The sequence below is a fragment of the Coregonus clupeaformis genome, chromosome 35, assembly GCF_020615455.1.
Source record: "Coregonus clupeaformis isolate EN_2021a chromosome 35, ASM2061545v1, whole genome shotgun sequence".
NCBI lineage: Eukaryota > Metazoa > Chordata > Actinopteri > Salmoniformes > Salmonidae > Coregonus > Coregonus clupeaformis.
The window spans coordinates 30420480-30431182 of NC_059226.1; the positions used below are offsets into that span (position 1 = coordinate 30420480).

A 10703-nucleotide genomic window follows, 5' to 3' on the forward strand; every position below is an offset into this window, starting at 1 on the left:
GTATGAATCAAATGATTATGAAGGCATAAATGAAACAAGTATCCTCAAAAATGTTGGCAGTTATTTTCCAGGCTCCGCATTGTAGCCTTCCAGAACGCCCATGAGCGACGTCCTATATAGGGCTATAACTATTTGAAGTAAGTATCCATTTACCTCAAAGAATTCAACGCAATTGTGAATTACATTTAAATGTATGTAGTTCTGTACTGTTCTTTTCTATTAATGTTCTTTATTATGTCATGTTTCATGTTTTGTGTGGACCCCAGGAAGAGTAGCTGCTGCTTTTGCAACAGCTAATGGGGATCCTAATAAAATACCAAATAACAAAATACCTAATACAGATCTTGGATAGTTGGGTAGTGAAGCGCACCAGAAAATGCAGGTTCTCCTTCAAGTGGTTCTCCTACAACTTATCAACATGCCTTTCTATGTGGCCTTTTTGAAAAGGCTAATAACTCAGATTCATTATATGGCATTAATTAGCATAAGAAGCTCATAGATACTTATGACAAGTCTTGTAATGCATTATGACCCTTTGAAATGCATCATACCTGTATGCCGTACCAACATTTAATTCAGAATTAAATCCTGTACAGGTAGTTTATTTTGAAAAAAGTGCTTGAATGAAAACTGATTATAAGGGAAACGTCTAAATCGTCATTCACAACAGTCTCTCGCACAGTGAGAAAGTGTGTACATAAAATTTTAACACAGTGACGTTTTTAACGTCTCAAATACCGAGCTCTGGCTATTGCCAGTGAGACTGTCACAGTTGTCTCTCTTGGCTCTCATGCTTCAAACAGGAAGGTTCCGGCAGATGACAGAGATGCGGCGATGGCGGGGCACTCTCTGTCCAGAGAAAACGGACTCGGCATCTTTAAGGATCTCATGGGTGAACTTATATCTGGCCTGGTCCCTGGATGGATGCAGGAAAACAATGCCATCAGTCATTCACCACACAAGCACAATGTGTGAAATGCCAGGAGTTGTATCAAGTGTCTCAGAGTATGAGTGCCGGTTTAGGATCAGTTATGCCTTTTAGATCACAATGAATATGAATACATGGACCAGTGTTGGTCAATTCCAATTTAATTAGAAATTCCAATGAATTCACTCATGAAGTGGAGAATTTACTGTACGTTGAATTCAATTCGAATGTCAACAACCTTCAAGTTATGGAATTGGAATTAGACTTTGAATTGGAATTGTAAAAAAAATAAGTAATCTTTGGAATTCAATATTTGTACAATTCCCAGTTAATGGAATGAATGTACTTAGTATAAAAAGTGGACTGCATTTAAAAATGTATATATATCATTTAAACTTCCAGTATGAGGAATGGAATTATCTCAATTCAAAGACTGTCCTGGAATTTGAATTGAATTAAATGGAATTTACAGGGAGAGGGAATTGAAATACTGTAGAATCTGTGGAATTAACCCCAACATGGACAGGGGAGGACCTGATCCTAGATTAGCAATTCTACTCTGAAATGCTTGAAAGAATGAATGAATACGACCTCAGGCCATCTGACCAGGCGGACCTCTGGGCCCTCATAAGTATAGTTATATGCTATAGAAGGGGTTCAGTCAGAGTATACAAACATGGAGGTAACAGAGAACAATTAAGTACATTTTAAACCACTTCATGTCCTTGTTCTCCCCAGGAGATATTGTGAGTTTGTTTAGTGCAGACTCTCATTACGGTATTTACTCAGTTGCTCTTTTCCCCGGTCATATAAATTCAAATAATCGTTTTGGGTAGTTAAAACCTACTACTAGGCCTAGCAGGTAGACTCTGACTCTGGTCGTTTGTATACAATGAAAGACAGCATGTTGCTATGGCAGGTTTTCTTGGGTCCTTACCTGAGTATGTAGAGAGAGCGACGGGGCAGAAACAAGTCCAGCCATTCAGCAGGTTCATCCTCCCTCACCAAGCGCATCACACTGTCTGACAACAAACTCAGCCCTGCTATAGTGCTGCCACAGAACTGACAGAGAGAGAGGAGAGGAAGGGATAGAAGGGGGCAGGGAGACAGTGAAAGAGAAAGGGAGAGAGAGAGGCAGGATGAAAGACAAAAAAAAAAGGGGTGAGGGGGGACGAGAGAATGACAGAGTTCCAAACAGCATTGTAAATGAAACAACACTTGTGCCAAAAAAGTATTCACATTGTGTCCACTCAATAATCATGTCAGGGGAAAATTCTAGCACACAGAACACCATGTTCCATATTTATCATGCATTTCATCTCAGGTTAATATGAGAGCCGTCTACCTACCTTGACACTGTCGATGTGTGGTTTGATGTATCCAGCCTTGTCCAGGTCCAGGACATGCACAGGGCCTAGGAGAGGGCTGCCCTCAGAGAACGCCACAGCTCGGAGGCGATCCATCACCCCCTCACACACCGCTCCCCACTGAGCACGCTCGGTCTCCCGGTAACCATGAATCGCCTGGTGAGCACAAATGAAATGAAATCAAATTGTATTTGTCACATGCGCCGAATACAACAGGTGTAGACCTTGCAGTGAAATGCTTACTTACAAGCCCATGGGGGGGACAATGGAAATAGTCCGGGTAGCCATTTGATTAGCTGTTCAGGAGTCTAATGGCTTGGTGGTAGAAGCTGTTACGAAGAGATCATATTGGACCTAGACTTGGCACTCCGGTATCACTTGCCGTGCAGTAGCACAGAGAACAGTCTATGACTAGGGTGGCTGGAGTCTTTGACAATTTTTAGGGCCTTCCTCTGACACCGCCTGGTATAGAGGTCATGGATGGCAGGAAGCTTGGCCCCAGTGATGTACTGGGCCATACGCACTACCCTCTGTAGTGCCTTGCGGTCAGAGGCCGAGCAGCTGCCATACCAGGCAGTGATGCAACCAGTCAGGATGCTCTCGATGGTGCAGCTGTATAACTTTTTGAGGATCTGAGGACCCATGCCAAATATTTTCAGTCTCCTGAGGGGGAATAGGCTTTGTCTTGCCCTCTTCACGACTGTCTTGGTGTGTTTGGACCATGATAGTTTGTTGGTGATGTGGACACCAAGGAACATGAATCTCTCAACCTGCTCCACTACAGCCCCGTCGATGAGAATGGTGGTGTGCTCGGTCCTCTTTTTCCTGTAGTCCACAATCATCTCCTTTGTCTTGATCACGTTGAGGGAGAGGTTGTTATCCTGGCACCACACGGCCAGGTCTCTGACCTCCTCCCTATAGGCTGTCTCATCGTTGTCGGTGATCAGGCCTACCACTGTTGTGTCGTCGGCAAACTTAATGATGGTGTTGGGGTCGTGTCTGGCCATGCAGTCATGGGTGAACAGTGAGTACATGAGGGGCCCCTGCGTTGAGGATCAGCATGGCAGATGTGTTGTTACCTACCCTTACCACCTGGGGGTGTCCCGTCAGGAAGTCCAGGATCCAGTTGCAGAGGGAGGTGTTTAGTCCCAGGGTCCTTAGCTTAGTGATGAGCTTTGAGGGCACTATGGTGTTGAACGCTGAGCTGTAGTCGATGAATAGCATTCTCACGTAGGTGTTCCTTTTGTCCATTGGGAAAGGACAGTGTGGAGTGCAATAGAGATTGCATCATCTGTGGATCTGTTGGGGCGGTATGCAAATTGGAGTGGGTCTAGGGTTTCTGGGACAATGGTGTTGATGTGAGCCATGACCAGCCTTTTAAAGCACTTCATGGCTACAGACGTGAGTGCTACGGGTCGGTAGTCATTTAGGCAGGTTACCTTAGTGTTCTTGGGCACAGGGACTATGGTGGTCTGCTTGAAACATGTTGGTATTACAGAGTCAGTCAGAAACAGGTTGAAAATGTCAGTGAAGACACTTGCCAGTTGGTCAGCGCATGCTCGGAGTACACGTCCTGGTCGGAGCCACACCTGTCAGGTCGATGGATTCTCTTGGCAAATAAGAAATGCTCACTAACAGGGATGTAAACAAATTTGTGCACACAATTTGAGAGAAATAAGCTTTTTGTGCGTCTGGAAAATGTCTGGGATTTTGTATTTCAGCTCATGAAACATGGGACCAACACTTTACATGTTGCGTTTATATTTTTGTTCAGTGTATTTCATGATGTGTAACGTGTGCAATATTGTGCCAAATCTGTGATTTATTGCATAACTATTGGGTAAGTATTAGAATAAGCAGCCTCAATATTTGCAGCCATATAGGCCTAGGTGATAATATCTCTCTTGAGCTATTCAGTATTGTGGAATAATTTTAAAGTGAATATGAGATTTGAATGGAGAAAGCTGATCCGAGAGCACTGCTAGCTTTTTTCTCTCAAACCTATCAGTATCAACAAACGATCCAACGATGCACTTGGCAAACGTTCTTTCTGCGTGGTGTTTTGGGAAACGCATGTTACATCTTCGGCCGATGCATCGTTAAAACACGCATAAACCTAAATTGCATCGCTATTGGGAAACCGGGCCCTGACTGTTCAACTAAATAGCCTTGGTTTCTCAAATGACTGCCTCGCCTGGTTCACCAACTACTTCTCAGATAGAGTTCAATGTGTCAAATCGGAGGGCCTGTTGTCTGGACCTATGGCAGTCTCTATGGGGGTGCCACAGGGTTCAATTATTGGGCCGACTCTTTTCTCCGTGTATATCAATGATGTCGCTCTTGCTGCTGGTGACTCTCAGATCCACCTCTACGCAGACGACACCATTTTGTATACATCTGGCCCTTCATTGGACACTGTGTTAACAAACCTCCAAACGAGCTTCAATGCCATACAACACTCCTTCAGTAGCCTCCAACTGCTCTTAAACACTAGTAAAACTAAATGCATGCTCTTCAATCGAACGCTGCTGGCACCCGCCCACCCGACTAGAATCACTACTCTCGACGGGTTTGACCTAGGTGTCTGGTTAGACTGTAAACTCTCCTTCCAGACTCACATTAAGAATCTACAATCCAAAGTTAAATCTAGAATCGGTTTCCTATTTCGCAACAAAGCCTCCTTCACTCATGCTGCCAAACATGCCCTCGTAAAACTGACTATCCTACCGATCCTTGACTTCGGCGATGTCATTTACAAAATAGCCTCCAACACTCTACTCAGCAAATTGGATGTAGTCTATCACAGTGCCAAAGTCTATCTTTGTCTCCAAAGCCCCATATACTACCCACCACTGTGACCTGTAAGCTCTTGTTGGCTGGTCCTCACTACATATTTGTCGCCAAACCCACTGGCTCCAGGCCATCTATAAATCACTGCTAGGCAAATCCCCGCCTTATCTTAGCTCATTGGTCACCATAGCAACACCCACCCAGCACCTCCTTTGGCCGCCATTCCTTCCAGTTCTCTGCTGCCAATGACTGGAACAAATTGCAAAAATCTCTGAAGCTGGAGACTCTTATCTCCCTCACTAACTTTAAGCATCAGTTGTCAGAGCACCTTACCGATCACTGCACCTGTACACAGCCAATCTGAAATTAGCCCACCCAACTACCTCATCCCCATATTGTTATTTATTTTGCTCATTTGCACCCCAGTATCTCTATTTGCACATCATCTCTTGCACATCTATCATTCCAGTGTTAATACTAATTGTAATTATTTTGCACTATAGCCTATTTATTGCCTTAAGTCCATAACTTGCTACATTTGCACACACTGTATATATATTTTCTGTTGTATTTTTTTGACTTTATGTTTTCTTTTACCCCATATGTAACTCTGTTGTTTTTATCGCAATGCTTTGCTTTATCTTGGCCAGGTCGCAGTTGTAAATGAGAGGCTTACCTGGTTAAATAAAGGTGAAAAAAAAAAAAAAAAAATCTAAATTAAGATCTATTAAACTTTTAATGCATAATGGCGATGATTAATAGCCTAACTCAATTCAAATATGACACTTTACAGCATCTAGTAGAATATGGATATTGTTGTTATTGCTGCTACTGTTTTAATCTCTACATGTTTGTAAGTGAAATATAAGACTACAAAGCATTTGCATGATGCCAATAGGGAAATTTACCAAAAGAGCTCCTCCTTGCATACTGAAGCAGCCCCTCTGAGTGTAAGACGTGCAGCAGCTTTAGCCACATCCATTATCTAGCTAGTTAGTGTGAGCTGGGCACCTTGTAGTCAACAAGCAAGGTCGATTTACAACTTACATCGTCCCAGTGGTCGAACTCGTATCTTTTCTTCCTCAGCCCAGGCTCGAGTTCTTTAATGAGAGCACCCTCCTCTTCCTCACTTATGAATTCCGTCCTCACCTCCACCTGTCCTCGAAGCCTCTGGACCAACTCCCGGGTCGAACCGCAGACTAGCTGGTCATCTCTGAACTGCAGGCCGCTCTTCGTAGCAGCTCCGGAGCAACTCTCTGCCGAACTTATACATGATGTTGAACTGCACAAAGGCCGTTTATGAATTATTCTGGCAACTGTAATTAGCAGTCTCATGCTTCATTAAATAAAAGTATTTATGTAGACTGTCAGATTTTCTAAATGAAGCTATGCTTTGTTGTTGTCTGGTGGTACAGAAGTCAGATCACGAAGGAGGGCGACATTTTGAAAACGCACAGTATTGTGGGAGCTGTATTTTCTTCTTCTTCTTCTGTGGGTTTTATGGCGGACTACATCCAAAAGTTGTATTGCCGCCACCAACTGGACGGTTTGAAACCCAAAATAAAATACCTATAAATAAATCCATACTTAATAGTGATTCTAACAATCCACACTAATAAAAATAGTACATTGCCTAAACAAACAAAATCCCACGTCTTCCTTCTTTTAGTTCTCCCTTCTCAGGCTCTAGTACCTGAGAAGGTGATAGGGCTTTTGCTAATATTCCATGTAACTCCCTTGCTGTGAAATCTTTCAGCCCCAGGAATCGCTCCGCCGCAATCACAATGATTTCAATCTTCCTAGATCTTTTCTCCACCTTGGCAGTGCCATTTATCACCATTGTGATAAAGGCCACAAAGTCCACGTTTTTAACCTTTAAAATGTCAGATCGTCTTGGTGTAAGAGAACCCCTGCAGCCTGCAGTGAAGGCCTGTCCCCTACCATGGACTCTTCTGGTGCAACATTCAAACCCTCAACCCTTTTCACAGCATCTGCATATGAAATGCTCTGTACGACCCTGACTTTGGTCAGCTCATTCTCCTTTACCCTTGTCGTGCATTCAGAAGACTTGGCTTCATGATTCCCACCGCAATTACAACATGTCACATTTTCTTCACTTTTATAACACATAATATGATATTTTCCACATCTTGTACATCTCGGCTTCTCCCTTCTGCAAACACTTTCTACATGACCAAAAGCTTTACAATGTTCACACTGCATTGGTCTTGGGATAAATGCTCTAACTCTGTAGTCAATATACCCTAGCCACACTTCATTTGGGAGAGACTCCATTTCAAAAAACAAAAGAACAGATAAACTCTTCACTTTTTCCCCATTCACCACTCGATTCATCCAACGTGCTTCAATCCCTCCAGGAATATTTTTCTTCTCTTCCAAATCAACTTCCCACGAAACGCCAGATATAACCCCATTGAGGGGTGCCCTGTTCCGAAGAGACACACACACAACACTTCAAACTTATCAAATCGATTAATACACAACGCACGTTCCTTCTGTTCCGCAGAATCACAAAAAATCCAAACAAGCCCGACTCTCGTGATCTTCACATCTTCACTTTACCCAGCACTCTCTCCACCAGTTTGGATAACTCAAATGGTTTCTTCAAGATTGGTACTCTGCTCAGCTGCTCCTCATTAACAAACCGTACTCCTACTAGATACGAAGGGTCATTCTCATCACTGTACCCTACTTTGCTCCGTTTTCCATTCTTTTGAACAATACTCCAATTCTCCTTGATTCTACCACCATTGTACTCAGATTCCACTTCATCATCCGCTTCCACCATCTTCCCATTTCCCATGTCCCAATGTGCAATGACAATGACAATGACAATGGAGGCCTACACCAATCCTCCATGGTATCCTCCCATAAAATCAGCCTCATTGCACCCAAATAAAGCTCCACGACAATCAGGAGTTGTATTATCATCACACTTTTCAATAAATAAATAAAGCCTAGCTGCCTAGGCCTAAAATAACAAGCTATTAACCTTTTCCCTGAAATTACAACAAGCTTCTATGTTATCCATGTCAAATGCATAAAGGCTATGTAAAAAAGGAATGTATAAGTCTTTTTAAATCAAATAGATAGTCTTACAAGAACGGTACTAAACTAGGCCTAATGCTGTGAGCTCTTTTATTGTCTTTTGGGTGTTGTCTTTTGCTCACTAGGCTATGCCCATGCTATCTTTGTACGTCATGCCAGAGCCATACAGTTAGAGGCTATGTAAATAAGTAATTTATTTCCATATCTACATATGGCTCCGGGTCGTGCTAACTTTGTGAAGCATGACCTACACTCATAAAATCCCAACGTCTCTTACTCGTACTTCCCCACCATAGCCTCTCTGTGGACTACTTTCATCTATCTTGCACAATGGAGGGTGATGACATGGGTGTGGAGGACTGATATGAGTTCTGGCGTTAAACACTCTACAAAGCTAACTCAGCCGATATACACACTGTAGGTATGTACATGTATGTGGACACTTCTCTAATTGCTGCTGTACAAACAACATATGCAAATGATTGACTAGACAAACTAGTCTCCTTTTATGCAACAAAACAAACAAAGGTAAAACAGGTTCTTTGGCGGGCCTCAAACAAACTAAAGCCAACCATGAATGGTTAATGGTTGATGCACCCACCTGCCATTACTCAACAGAGGACACAATTATAGCCTAATCAGGTGGGGTTTTATTGAGGACAGTCATGCAGCTTACTACAACCCTCCCAACCGTCACTTTGAATGTGCCTATAGAAATGCTTCTGTGAATGGGGCGACTATGTTATTTTTTGCTCATTGTGTAGCCTGCATATATAAGGAAAAAACAATTTAGCAACCAGAAACAACATATCAAACTAATCACCCCAAAAATGTAATATAAGTTAAACTACACCAATGTCATGATAACACTTCAAAAGTTCTCAAAAAGTGGTATTTCTGAGGCTGGTGCATGTCATAATGGGTCTGCAGGCTATTATGTGGCTGTGGATTATTGCTCTATTACAAATAGATTAAGTATAAAGTACTCTTCAACATTTGAGCTCCCACGAGGGCCCCCATTGCCGTAGAGGACTGTGACTTCTCAATCTCTCTGGCCAAAGTGAGTAGGACCTTCAACCATGTGAATCAGGGATTCTTGAATGTCAGGACAATCCTTGTCCATCAGGGAAACGTTATTGTTATAGTAAAAACATTAATCTTTTTCATTATTTGAACTTAGAAATCAAAGATAAGGGTATTTTATAAGGGAAAATATTTGTTTTGGGAATATTCAAAATACTTTAATTATTCATTTCCATGCCTGGAAATGCCCTTGTCTGGAGCAAAGGATCCCAATTTCAAACAAAAAAGTGTTTACCATTCTAAAAACGGCAACAATGGATATTAACTGAAAAATAATCTTATGTAGTTTCTTGCAATAGCCCTCTGTGACTTTAAAGAGTATTTCTCTCAAAACTGTGATTCCTAAAAGATGTGTCAGGAGATTTGGTGAACTCCGTCAGATTTGTCTAAAATCATAAATTAAGCAGGAATAAGCATGGTCAGCTATACCATAAGGACCCCTTCTTCATGTCCTCATAACATGTAGTGCAACAAGACCACTCATGGTCTGTAAAGTTCTCTACTTTTGATTGATTTAAACAAACAATATTGGAATCACCATGGTCATAACCATAAACTGTCAACTCCATCTATCTAATAGATCAAGATAGAATATGAATTTTGGTTCAAATATGTTTATTTTAATTTGGTTTTAGAATTGCTACTGTGTATACCACTTGAATGAAGAAGAACAATTCAGTTTTTGTCAACTGTAAAACATCAACTCTGTCAAACCTTTGTCTAATGTCAACTCCATCAGAGTGCTGAAAGTTCTAATAGAATGATTATGTTTTTATTGGGGATTTTCAAATGAATAACTTTCCATATTTTAGAATTGTTTGTGTTTAGCTTTTATTTTTAGAGGCAAAATCTGTCTGTTTTGAGTGTCTGTTGTCCACTCTGTCACTGATAGCCCCCTTAAGATCGATTTTTTGGTAAAACGTCCTTTTAAGGCGTCCTTATTACAGTGTAATTACACTGTAACAAGTATTGTAGTTAACTAACAACTCATAGTTACAGTTTAATAACAACATGTAACTGGTAGTAATTCCGATCTGTAATTACAGAAGTGTAACAAGGAATGCTTGTTGCCATGCTTGTTACAAATGGGCAGGTTTCCACTAAATTCACCAACTAATTGTTTTGCTTCTTCTCAGCTGCATCCGATTCATTAACAACTGTGACAAAGGTTGGGATCCCTTGTCGAAGCGCTGGATGTCTGAGAGATTATAGCCTATGCTCAATAGGCTATAATTACTTAACCATGAACGTGCACTGTTCAAAATATATCTCCAGTTAACATTGTTGCTAGCAATTGCCCACAAAATAAAGCGTACTATCTGTGTTAACTTGGTTGAGCTTACGAAAACCGATCTAGTACGAGTGTCATCTCAGATGAGGAATAAGACACTATTTCAAAGCATAGTACATGTAATGTTTGCCTACGTACAATGCAATTATTAGTTGTTACACAGGATTTAGCTAGT

At 41.6% G+C, this 10703-nt stretch overlaps 1 protein-coding gene across 1 annotated transcript; it reads right to left on the reverse strand.

Annotated features, from left to right (window-relative positions):
• Window positions 1-586: 586 nt before the first annotated feature.
• Window positions 587-6544, reverse strand: alkbh7 (alkB homolog 7). The gene is made up of 4 exons (XM_041863956.1): window positions 6133-6544; window positions 2278-2451; window positions 1866-1990; window positions 587-916 (listed from the first exon to the last, which is right to left on the reverse strand). The coding sequence occupies exons 1-4, from the start codon at window positions 6418-6420 to the stop codon at window positions 796-798; spliced, it is 708 nt and encodes a 235-aa protein (XP_041719890.1). The 5' UTR covers window positions 6421-6544; the 3' UTR covers window positions 587-795.
• Between the last annotated feature and the right edge of the window lie 4159 nt (window positions 6545-10703).